At 45.9% G+C, this 12,629-nt stretch overlaps 2 protein-coding genes across 2 annotated transcripts in view; one reads left to right on the forward strand and one right to left on the reverse strand.

Annotated features, from left to right (window-relative positions):
* Positions 1–5,849, reverse strand: part of Txndc9 (thioredoxin domain containing 9) — a 9,866-nt gene extending 4,017 nt beyond the window's left edge. Inside the window, 3 exon segments of the mRNA NM_172032.2 lie at positions 2,498–2,616; positions 4,465–4,673; positions 5,760–5,849. Coding sequence (NP_742029.3) covers positions 2,498–2,616; positions 4,465–4,653 — 308 coding nt within the window. The 5' untranslated portion in view covers positions 4,654–4,673; positions 5,760–5,849.
* Positions 5,850–6,793: 944 nt separating this feature from the next.
* Positions 6,794–12,629, forward strand: part of Eif5b (eukaryotic translation initiation factor 5B) — a 54,635-nt gene continuing 48,799 nt past the window's right edge. The window contains 1 exon segment of the mRNA NM_001110141.1: positions 6,794–6,976. Coding sequence (NP_001103611.1) covers positions 6,942–6,976 — 35 coding nt within the window. The 5' untranslated portion in view covers positions 6,794–6,941.

The following is a 12,629-nucleotide window of genomic DNA, read 5'->3' on the forward strand; positions in this document are numbered from 1 at the left end:
GCTCCATACTCTTTACTAAGCCTGAAGAGGAAGGAACACTGTCTTTAAATTAAAATCTGCTTTACACAAACCAAGCTCCTAGTGTGTTTCTAAATGAACTGCCAATGTTTTATGATCAGTGGTTCGTAAGCACAGGGTTCGTTAGAGGTGACTCTTATTTACTTATTTATTTTGAGACAGGAATCCTGTGCCCCACTACCACTCACTAATAGGTAACTGTTACAGACTACAGATGAGTGGAAAGTCTCCGGGTGGCACAGGGAAGTGCACAGGTGACTCTTGAGTACATGGGTCACTCTAGAACTAGGTCCGGGCTCAGGCATTTCCTGCGTCCTTGATGTCTAATCTTGTCTTGTTGGCTTAAGATGGTTGCCAGATGGTTCAGTAATGAGACTTCAGGGATTAGACCAGGTGCAGTGGTACCTGCCTTAAATCCTTGCACTTGGAGGCAGAGGCAGGTAGATTCTCTGTTAGCTCTAGGGCAGCCTGGTCTACACAGAGACACTGTCTCAGAAAACCAAAATAACAAAACAAGACAAGATTTTAGAGATAAAATGGAAAAAGAGCAGATAACAGGTTTTAAATGATGCTCAAAACAAACTACGAATCTGTGAGAAACATAAACTCCCTCCACACTCCAACTGTAGAAGGAACCTATTTTAATAAAGCCTATGACCAGGCCATTTGTCAGTTAGTACATGCTGTTGTTCTGAGAGAAGGTCTTACAGCTCAACACAGAGATCCTCCTTGCTGCCCTCTGTCTAGTCTCACAAGCAATCAATCTATCTTTAAAAATCTAGCATTGTGCTGTATGCCTTCAATTCCAGTACGTGGGAGGCAGAAGCAGGTGAATATTCCTGGCGAGCCAGAGCTATACAGCAAGACCCTCCCTGTCTTAAGAAAAGAAAAATTGTGCCATGCATGAAGCTGTGGGTTTATTCTCTAACACTGCAAAAACACCACCATCAACAAACTGAACAAAGAAAAACCTCTACAAAACAAGTAACAAATGAAACACCTACCAGAACAGAACAGAACAGAACAGCAGTTAAAAACCCAGAGGCAGAGCTGAAGAGAATGCTCAGCGTTAAGATCATGGCCGCTCCTGCAGAGAACCACTGCAGGGTCCACTGCCAGCACCCACGTGGTTCACATCCATTCCCAATGACAGCCCCAGGGCATCTGAGTCCATCTTCTGATCTGTGTGCACGTACGCCGCAGAGACACACATGCTGGCAAGGCACACATTTATTCCCAAAGAATAGATAAATCTTAATAAAAGTGCAGTCTCACTTTTAAAACATGGGACTCCTCCATCACCCAGTAGCCGAGTCACTTCACTCTCCATGCAAGGAAGAGAATCGTGACCCACACCTCAGAGGGCTACGATAAATGTTTGACAGACAAATGCTCATTCACAGATGTGCCCAGTTTACTCTGTGAGGGGACTTTGGAGGCTGTATACAAGACAATAGAATGGTTTGAATTTGGGTTCCCAGATCAGCCTGGAGGTGAGCACCCCAGTGGTTCACTGTCTCCTCCATCAGTTACCTCCACCTGACTTCTGCTCTTGGTAGTTTGCTTTACCCCTGCTGTGGTGGGCTGGCACTTCTTATGCCTCTGCCTTTCTAATTCTCAGTAAATTAATCCAAGGCACTCAGGCCCTGAAAAGCGTTAACACTGAAGTGGTGGCTCTGAGGTTAAGCTGAGGCCCTCACTGTACCTCAGCCCTGTCTTCTCTCCCTACTGAGGAAGGGCTGAAGTGCAGCGAGTCAGTTACCCTGCACGTCCACCTGAGAAAGGCAGCACCAGAAAATTGCTATTATGATTCTAAATCTGTTATCAGCTTTTCTAGTTTTTAAAAAATCTGACTAGTTCTTAAGTTGTCAATTTTCAAAGGTTGGCAACTAACCCATTTTGAAGGCACACACACACATACACACACACCACCTCTTGGGCTGAGCTTGGTTGTAGGGCAGTTGTTTAGCATGTCCAAATTCTCAGTTCTCTCCCTCAAAAAATGTAACTCGGGAGTCCTGCTACTTTCTGGGTTGCCTTAAGGGAAATTACTTCTCTCCAAATCTGACTGTTCCAACTGCAGTTCTGCTGAAAGACTTGGTCAAGCCACTGTGTCCTTACCAAGAGGACAAAGACTGAAGGGATAAACAATTATGAAAGTTGTTGGCTCCCAATTTCCAGCATCCTATGAACACAGCATATCAAATTATTGTTTTGGTAAGAATTACAAGCACTTACTTCTGGATGTCTTTTGACTTACATGGAGAAACCACAGCTCGGCACAATGAAACATTTACACAGGACTACTGACTTCAGATAAGACCGACTTATTTACTTGCAAGGTGCTTGCTGGCTTAGGCTAATCTTCACAATAATGAAAACACCTGTGACCACATCACCACACGTGACTGCTCTAAGTCAGCAGTGTCTCTACGCACATGTCTCATCCCAGTAGAGAGAAGAGCGGAAGCCAGGTTACCTGAATGTGGTGTCTCTGTAGAAATGGCAAACCACCTTCTCACTCTCCTTGACCTCTTGAAAGAAGTCTCTCTCGCTGCCGATTTCCCTGTACTCCCCGTGTCCTTTGGAAAGCCATTCCTAATTTCAAGAGAAGCAAGAGACCCAGCTGACACGTGTTTTCGTGGTACCGAGTGTTTTATATCTCTTAATCATTGTGTAATTTTGTAAGGGAATCAATTCTATTGCATAGCAGGTGTTCCTTCAGCAGTTGGCTTTCCTAGGATCTCAGTGGCCATTGTGCAGAGCTAGTCTGTGGGCAGGAGTGACCGTCTCATGACAGGGGTTCATTAGGGCAGTTCTGCACCTTGTTCATTTACCTGCTTCATTTTAAGTTTCACAGCCAGAATTTAGGTCTGTGAGACATAACATGAAAATACCAATTTAACTTTCACATGTGTGCTCTTTAAACTAATAAAATCAGGGTTGTTTGATTACAAAACGGTTTTTCGGTTTATTTTTGTGATGTGAGGGACTGAACCAGGAGCAAGAGCAGGAGACAGGAGAGCTCTACCACGGAGACACACACACACACTCACTATTTTCTACACTTTAGAAAGTAATGCTCTCACAGGCAACTAAAGAATGTTGAGAGTGGGAGGAAGAGTCTTCTCCAGGGAAAAGCACGCCAACTGGCTGTCCACTACCAAATGGTCAGTCTTGAAAATGTACACACGAGTTAACATTACAGACTGAGCAGGGCATATTTAGAAATGTGTATGTCTACACACACACACATATAGGGATGTAACAACAATTAGTGAGAACAGAGGCTGTGAGCGTGAAAGGGAGAATATGGGATGGCTTGGAAGGAGCAAAGGGAAGGGGGAATGATATAATCCTATGACAATCTCAAATTTAAGAAATAATGTCCTATCCACAGCATAACTAAACAGACAACCAAACTAAACCAAACCACCTCATGAAATAAAGCCCATCCACCCTGGGGGACAGTGCAGTTATCGAAGCTCAGGAAGCTTAGGACCCTATCTGCTTCTGACAGTAATCTCAAAACAGGCCGGGGCTTCTAGAGCAGCCAATAGTGAGCAGAGTCCTCAGAAGGAAAAGTATCCCACCCACGTGGTGTCCAAAGCCAGGGAAAAAAGCCTCACATCTAATTCAGGTTCCCAAGCTGAGGCAGGGCCTTTGTCAACCAAGCCTGGGACTCTTCCAGCCCCTTCCCCTTCCCTGTAGCAGAAAGCTTGTCACCTCAACGGATGCTCACTCTCCCTTTCAGGCTGCTGGTTAGGAGAAAAGTAACAAGGGAGGCTGCAGTGGCCACGCCCATCCGACATTTACTGACCGTTTTTTTTTTTTTTTTTGGTTCTTTTTTTTTTTTCGGAGCTGGGGACCGAACCCAGGGCCTTGCGCTTCCTAGGTAAGCGCACTGACCAGTTTTAAGGAGCCTTCCACTTCACCTTCTCTCTTGTAAGTGGGTGCGACAACCCAACCATGTCACTGAGTGGCCATGAAGATGACAGACAGAATGGGGGTGCTGGTGCACACCTTGGGCCCCAGCGCTTCGGAGGCAGAAGCGGTAAAATGTCTGAGATTTCTAGGCCAATCATGGCTACACAGTGAGATCCTGCTCCTGTCCTGCCCTCCCACAAAAGACAAGACAACCTAATAAAAACGCAAGTCTAACACTTAGAAATATTTTCTCACACACAACCATCGTATTTCTTTTTGATGTGTGGACCCTAAGCTTGCCCTAAGAAAAAGTCTCAATGTCTCTCTTTCACATGTCATCGCCTCAGTCAAATGGTACATCTTGCCTAAGTCTTCCCTAATGTTTTATTCCTGGGCAGCTACTGAACAGTGTCGTGTGAATTCGGAACATCCTGCAAGTGAGGAGGGAAAGTCACATGACTGCACAGTGCAGTCAGGAGCACAGGGTTACAGTGGTTTCAGAGAGCAGGCGGAGGTTACTTGTTTCTGCTGCTGAGCCTTCCGGAGCGCCGCCAGTCTCTTTTCTTTGAGCAGTTCCAGCTCATCTTCACCGATCTGATCCAGTTTCTGAATTTCAGAGTCCAAGTGATTTTCCACTAGCTTAGCAGCCTGGAGGAACTGGTTTTCTAGGACTTCTGAGAACATGTCGATAGATCCATTTCCTTCCATTTTCCTAAATGGTCTTGGTGCTGGGGGAGGGGAGGGGTTCATAAAAAAACAAGTATTAAGTTTACACTCTGGGTTTTTTGTTTTTGTTTTCTTTTTGTTTTGTTTCTGTTTTTCTTTAAAAGACAGGGTCTCTATAAGGCCTGAGACCTTAACAGGCGCCATGTTGGAGGCATCATTTTGGCCTTAAAACTCAGCCATGTAGGCCCCAGAATAAAGATACCCACTGGCCAACCTGATTTACCCAATTTCTCAATGAGTCTTTCTTCCCAGGTGACTGTAAGTTACTGCATAAAGTTGGCAGCTAAAACTAATCAACTCGCACACAAAATAACCCTGGGCACGGTGGCTTATGACTGTAACCTCAGTTCTCAAGGGCAGAAGCATAAGGATCAGGAGTTTGAGACCATCCTTGGATATATTTGGAGGACAGGCCTGGGCTACTACATAAGACCATTTATTTTAAAAAAAAATCCCTAAACTACCCTCTAAGCCTCAATTTTCAGCTCCTCATGAATATTATACAACTTAAAAGCTGTATCCCCAGGTTCCCTAACCTGGGGAGGAGAGATACAATAAGACTGTGACTCTTCAGGAAGATCTAGATGAAGGGATCCGAGACCAGCTACTCACAATCTGCCATTAACAGGGCATAGTAGTCGCTTATCCCTGAGGTTTTCACAGACCTTTAAGTTTAAATTCAGAGCTTCATGAGACTAATAAGTGCTGCGCTGGGTTAGGTGGGGCTAAGGATGTGTAGCTTAGTGGTTCCCCATAACTTTCTATTTGTTAAGTATTACTCTTACCGATGAACTGGGGGGGCTGACACTTATTTGTTCCCCTACAAACTCCTACCCGAAACCCTAACCCCGTGTACCTGTCAGCGGACTCTTCGCCACTCCCTGAGCTCAAGGGACTGGTGGAGGAGTTCCGGGGGGTGGGGAGGACGCTAGTTCGCACTAACTGGGGCGCATGCGCCGTAGCCTCCGCAGCCGCCCAGACGAGGCCCTCCCAGCCGCCCCCAGCCCAGCCGGATGTGCAGCCGATGTGTGTCCTTCATCTACACGGGGACGCAGTGGCAAGATCGGCTACAGAACCCTCTGCCGTACCTGGATTATTGGTGAAGCCTACGGAGAGAGGGAGCCGCAGACCAAGAGCACCGACCAGGTTCACGCAGGTTTCAACCTCACAGCAATTGTTAAGGGCGGCGAATGAGCTGTCAGCTCCACCTTTTCATTGGCTACAGCCCTCTCGCGATATAACCTGCGGAAGGGGCGGTGGAGAGTGACGAAAGCCTCGGAGAAGCTCTTATCCTTCGCCACCCGGAACTACTGACTTCTGAGCCTACACTTCACGTGGGCTAATGGCCGGAGGGATGGGCGCTAAGGACGCTGGGAAATGTAGTTTTTATGCACTGACTGCGGGTCCCAGCTCGCAAAGCTACGTGGAAACGAGCCGGGTCTTGCGCTTGAGTGACAGAGGGGCTTCGTTTGCCTTGCGTTTAATAGTTTCTAAAGTGTAGCTTCCAGTATGCTATAAATTTGTACACAGCTCACACTATAACAGTGCACAAAAACATATGGAGAAAAATTTCACCACTCCAGGATCTTCCCTCCCCATTTTATCTTACACACATGCATTTTTAGAACTTGCTCATGAGAAGATTCATATTAGGGGTCCGGTCGCTGTGCCCTTATGTCTTTTTCCCTTAATAGAAGTACACAGTTGACAATTCAGTGTCTGAATTGGTATTTTTGTTTTTGTTTCTGTTTTTGGTCCTGCCAACCCCAGAAAGCTCATCATTGGCTCCTTGTGGTCCTGCAGTGGACTTCCCGCAGCTGAGGCGAGGGGAGTTTTCAGTCCCACTTCGGCGTCGAATGCCAGCCCCGGGGAGGGTGCTTGACAGTGGGAAATGAACGGCCTCATTGTCCTCCTCCAGGTTCTAGAACCCGGGAGCTGCTGGGCGTCGGTGCGCGGCGCTCACTTGCGGCTAGGGGGCGCTCGAGTTCCCACCTGGCCGGCGGGTCAACTCCAGACGCTCTAGCCGAAGCGCCGCTCTCGATGAGCCGCGCCCTGCGTCCCCACGCCGAGGCGGCGGGGCGATGCGCTTGCGTACTGAGGGCTCACACCATATGTGCCCTGTCCCAGTGCGCGGGTCTGTGGAGAGCCGGGTGCGAGAGGCGGCGGCGCGAGGGGGACCGAGCCGAGCGGGCATTGGAGTCGGCTGGGAGACAGTGGGTCTGTGAGACACCGAACCGAGGGGCCGTGGCCACGAGCGCCGCTGACAAGCGATGGGGAAGAAACAGAAAAACAAGAGCGAAGACAGGTTAGGCGGCGGGGCTCGGGCCGGGGGTCGTCGCGCGGGGCCCTGGGTGGGCGAACCTCGACGAGGCGCGTCCCGCGGTCGGGGCTCGGACTGCGGTCCGAGGCTTGGGGCTGGGGCACTCGGAGGTCGTTTGCGGGGGTTCCGGGCGGTGTGGGGCCGGGCTCGGGCGCAGCTAAGCCAGGCCTACGGCCCAGGTGAGTGCGAGCCGGGCCCTGGCAGCTAGGGTAGGGCCGGCCGGGAGCGGCTCGCTCGCCGCCCCTGACCCTGGGAACGCCTCCCGGAGCAGCTCAGGAACTTCGAAGTTGTTCGGGGCTGCGGAGTGGTGGCCCAGCGGCTCCCTCGTCTTGTATGCCAAGTTGGAAACACTTCTGGGGTTATTTAAAGTGCCGGTTGCCCAGACTCCTGCTTTCTGGCTTTCCGTCTTCCGGCCTGTCTTTCTCGCGTATGTCTTGGCTTCCTACCACTTCCCATAAGACAGAAGGAGGGGAAGGAACCATTCGGGGTCGCTGCTTTCTAACCCTAAAAAAAAAGTCTTTTCAGGGAGAGGAGGGTCTCTGAGCTACTTTGGCGGAAATTTTGGGGAGCATGCCCGTGTCACGTTCGATTATGTTCTTTTACCTTTTTTCGGTTGAGTTGACTTCCTGGGAGTCTGCAGCCATCTGGTTCAGTTTCATCTTTAAGCAGTAGCCATTCAACTTATTTTAAAAACTCCACAGGTAACCGAACATAAACCCAAGCCCTGTGGCACTCCATTGCCGTGGTTCTCACAGTCGAGGTTTTGAAGTTACAGCTATTATTAACCGTACATCGGAATGTTAAGTTTGTGGACCTCGAGTTGGCTATCTGGCGAGTAGAATTAAAACTAGCCTTGTATTTTGGTTTTAGGAATGTAAGCTGGTCTGGAGAATAGATTCTGGGTTTCTTGTGGCAAAGTTCGAGTTTATGAGGAGCAGGGTTTATTACAGATTTAAGTGTGAGCGTTAACAGAGAGGGATCTGTAGAGCACTCTAGAAAGGGGGTAGGGGCTTAAAGAGTGGCCTGAAAGTTACTGTTAATCAGATCAGGAGACTAGAAAAAGGTAAGAAGGTATAGTTCTGAACCATTGATAGGACATTGGCTTACATGAGTCACCTTTTTTTTTCTGAGAAAGATTTTGAGTTCTGTCAGTCATCTATTTATCATCTCTGTGTTCTGTCTCTGTATTAAAGCATCACGCTGCCTTTGCTGGTCTGCAAAGACCATCACGTGACCAGTTCTAAATTACACTTGTTGGACACTCTAAACTTTGATATCTCATATGAGGTGTTAGGGTTGGGGAAAAAAAACAAACAGCTTTGTGAGTTCGCTTTCTTTTTCTGCCTATTAAAATGACATCCTTATAAGATATTTTTCAAAAAAAATTTAATGAACAGTAATGAAGACTAGGAAGGAAGTCTAAAAAGAAAATGTCTTGGTTTGGGGAGTGTTTCTTTGAGGGACCCTAGTTGAGACATTTTGTGTCATCCTACCTCAGGCTTCCAGAGCTCTGTTCAGTCAGCATGTTTCCACCCAGGTAGAAGTGGTGAGAAGTAAGCAGCTGCTTGGTAGATAAGGAGGCAGAGACACTTTAACTCTTGCAAAGAACAGAAGTTACCTGATGGTTCTTGTCCATGGCCTTATTTGCAATCCTTATTTTAACTTTTTAGCCATTTAGTATTGGGTTCCAACTAATTTTATATATCTGATTTTTGCATGAATGGCATATGTTTTATTTTCAGTAGCTGGGATATTTAGATTGTTTTATCTGTATTTTAGGATTCTGGAATTTTGGGGCTTGTATAAATTGTGAGAAGGAGCTTCCCCATCTGATGGGTAACAAGTTCCTTTGGTTGTTTTTTTTTTTTTTTTTTTACTGACTGAGGAAATGTGAGACAGAAGGCAGGACTCCATAGACACAGATGAGTCAGACACTGTTTATGCCTACAGCCTTCCTTGTCCAGTTTGCATATCGATAGTGTGGGACCATGCATGCTGTAGGGATAGCCTGTTATTTCCGTGGTCCTTACAGTGGATGTCACTGGTAATGTGCAGTGGGACAAGGATCCAGATTGTTCGTTTGTTTGTTTGTTTTTACTATTCATTTTCTTTTCTCCTCAAATCTATTTAAAGGTAATAATAACTAAGTATCGTAGATCTTTCCGTTTAGAGGAATCTTTTCTGTGCCTTAATTAATGAAATCCAACAACCTCTTTCCAAGCCTTCTGGATAAAGTTCCCACCCAAACACAGAGGGAAAGCAAACATTTTTTTCGCCCATTTGTCTGGAAATTGTCTATCATGGAAGGCAGGGTTCAGCAAGCAGGTGTTTGGGATTCAGTGTGTTAAAAAGCCATTCATTGCTTTTAACCGCCGATGTTGCTCTGTAATTTTGGACAGACCCTCCCTGTGGGTGTTCTGCCTGTCATGCAAAGTGTCTAACCCTAGATGATGCTTTAGTGCATTCATCCAGTCAGGTACAGACAGGATAACAGATGTCTGTGATAGAAGTGTGATTTGTGGGGCTGAAGAGACGGCTCGGTGGTTAGGAAGAGCGCAGAGTTCTGGCGGGCAGCCTGAGTTTGGGTCCCAGCACCATGACAGGTGGTTTACCACTACCTTTAACTCTAGCTCCAGAGGATCAGATCCCTTTCTGACCTCCTGGGGCACTGCACATCTCTCATGTGTGTGTACTTACTGCATGCTAGTGTGTGCCACACCTACATAAGATTAAGAATAAAGTAGGGGGGCTGGGGACTTAGCTCAGTGGTAGAGCGCTTACCTAGGAAGCGCAAGGCCCTGGGTTCGGTCCCCAGCTCTGAAAAAAAAAAAGAACCAAAAAAAAAAAAAAAAAAAGAATAAAGTAGGAAATGTGAATTGTTTCTGGGAACCAAATCCTTATGATGGGGAGGGGGGTGTTATTAGTACAAAGCCTCCCCTAAAGGAAACTGAGAAAACTCTGCCCTTGATCTCATTTAATGTTTTATTGTTGAAATGGAAGTGTGCCCAAAACAATATATAAAGTTCCTTCATACTGTTTGCTGGGTGGTGGTGTTACACGCCTTTAATCATAGCACTTGTTGGGCAGAGATCAGAGATTTGAGTTCAAGGCCAGCCTGGTCTATAGAGCTATTCTAGGACAGGACTGCACAGAGAAACCTTGTCTCAAAAAACTAATTAAATTATTTAATTGTATGAAATGTATGTGGATTTAATGTTTTGATTTGTGTTGTATCCCCCTTTGTGCATTTTCAGATATTGTAAATTTTGAAATCTATTATCTTTCTGGCCCCTAGCTTTAAAGACAACCTGTAGCTCCCATAATCTGACTCAGCAATCCATTCTCACTTGCACACGTTTGAACTGGTTTTTAAATCATTTATATAGTTAGATGATAATAAAAAGGAAAGGATGCATAATCTAATAATTCTCTTGGTTTTACATTTTGAAATTTTATTTATGGGCACATGAGTGAGAATGTGCACTTTTGAGGCCAGAAGAGTGCATTGGGTCTACTGAAGTTGAGTTACAGGCGTTTGTGAGCTGCCTGAATTGGTGCTAAAAGTTGAATTCTGGTCCTCTGCAAGAGTCAAGCTCTCTGCAACCCTGAGCCACCTTGCCAGCCTCTTAAGTAAGTGACATGTAAATCCCCTAACTTGTGCCTTGCAACAGGTAGGTTCTGTTAAGAGAAAATGTTTGGCATAGTGGTTTATGCCTTTATTCCTAGCATTCCAGAGACAGGCAGATTGATCTCGGAGTTAGAGGTTCTCCTGGTCTACACAGTAGATTCCAGACCAGTGTGAACTACATAGTGAGACCCTGTCTAAAAAAGGAGAATAAGTAAATGAAAATAATAAAAAGGAAAAAAGGACTGTAGTAAAAAAAGTTAACTGGATCTTATTAAGCAGTGTCTATTGAAATTATCACCTGCACTCTGTCTTGTCTTAGTGACCACAGTATTTTGTATAACTTTAATAATTGACACATGCGGTGCTGTTACTAGTTTGTGGATCTGGGTGGAAGGGTGGGTGGCTATAGAACTATGTCTTCTCTTACCATCCTTTTGTGATGCTGGGGCTTGAACCTAGGACCTGACCAGGCTAGGTAAGTAACCTAGATCCTTAGCTCTGTTTTCTTGATAATGCCCCTTGTAACACAAAATTTTCATATGTGTGTGGGTTTTTTTTGTCTTTTATGGATGAAGTAGAGTATGATTGGTGTGTATGTGTGTGTGTATGCGTGTGCATTCTCATTAGTCTGGCAATTTATATGATCAACCGAACCTACTTGGTCATGGTTGGTAGAATTTGGTTGATACCATATTACTGATTGTCTTAGTTACTTTTCTATGGCAGTGAGGTTGGCCAAAGCAGCTTACAAAAGAAAGCATTTAATTGGAGGCTTGCTTATACTTTCATAGGATGAGTCCCTGACCATCCTGGTGGGGAGCATGGCAGGCGGCAGCCATGTTGGAATAGTAGGTAAGAGCTTACACGGTAAGAACCACGGAGGGAGGGAGGAAAAGAGAGAGACATATACAGGCAGGCAGGCAGGCAGACAGACAGACACACACATACACACACACACACACACACACACACACACTCACAAAGAGATAGTCAGATGAGAGAAACAGAGACACACATAGATAAACTGGGTCTGGTGTAAAATTCAAAGTCCTTCTAACAAGGCCACACCTCCAAATCTTTCCCAGAACTGTTCTATGGACTAGGAACCAGGCATTGAAATACATGAGCCTATGGAGACCATTCTCACTCAGACCACCACACTGATGAATACATTTTTTACTTTTAACCTTCATTTAGTTGGTTTAAATCTGTCATTTGGTAAATAAAGTTGGATTAAAAATAATTCTGACATTGTGTCTCTTGTTACTGTTTGTTTTGAGCTTGATCTTGGTGTGTACAGCTAGCCATATAGCTGTGTAGCTAATTTGCAGTTCTCCTGCCTCAGCCTCTCAGGGGTTGGGGTTATAGATCTGTATCACCACATCTAGCTGATACCATGCAAATTTAGGGTTTAGAGTCACTTAGTGTTGGTTGTGGTAGTCATGAGTTCTTCGTACATTTTGACCAGCAGTGTACTTACTATATATGCAATTGTGGTCCTTTAAGATTGCAACAGAACAAAGAAGTTCTTTTCTCTCAAGGACTCTTAAGTGGTACCAGTGCTTGTTCTTGACATATCACTTCTGTGAGATAGTGCTTCTATATACAGAGGTAGAATGCTCTGGCCCGCAGGGCAGTCAGTGGATTGGGGACCACCTAGGAGAGAATGGGGGAAACAAGACGTGAAGAAGGATGTCAAGACAAGAGTCTGATCAAGGCTGAATTTATACCATAGCAGGGGTAGCAGAGGAAGGGGTGAAGCTGGAAACATTTACACAGGCCAAGGACACTGCTCTTGTGGTCAGGCAATTGGCTGACGTCAGCAGGATGTCAGAAAGGTCACAGGTTTGTCATATTAGGCATCCTGACCACCACAAGTTTGTCTTACGAGGCAACCTGACCACCAGATGTTGGTTTCTCAGAAAGGTCACAAAGTGTGTCATATCATTAGGCATCCTGACGTCAACAGGATGTTGGTTGCTCAGAAAGATCACAAAAAGCCATGCAGCT

This window comes from Rattus norvegicus, chromosome 9 (assembly GCF_021556685.1).
Source record: "Rattus norvegicus strain SHRSP/BbbUtx chromosome 9, alternate assembly SHRSP_T2T, whole genome shotgun sequence".
NCBI classification, from domain to species: Eukaryota; Metazoa; Chordata; class Mammalia; order Rodentia; family Muridae; genus Rattus; species Rattus norvegicus.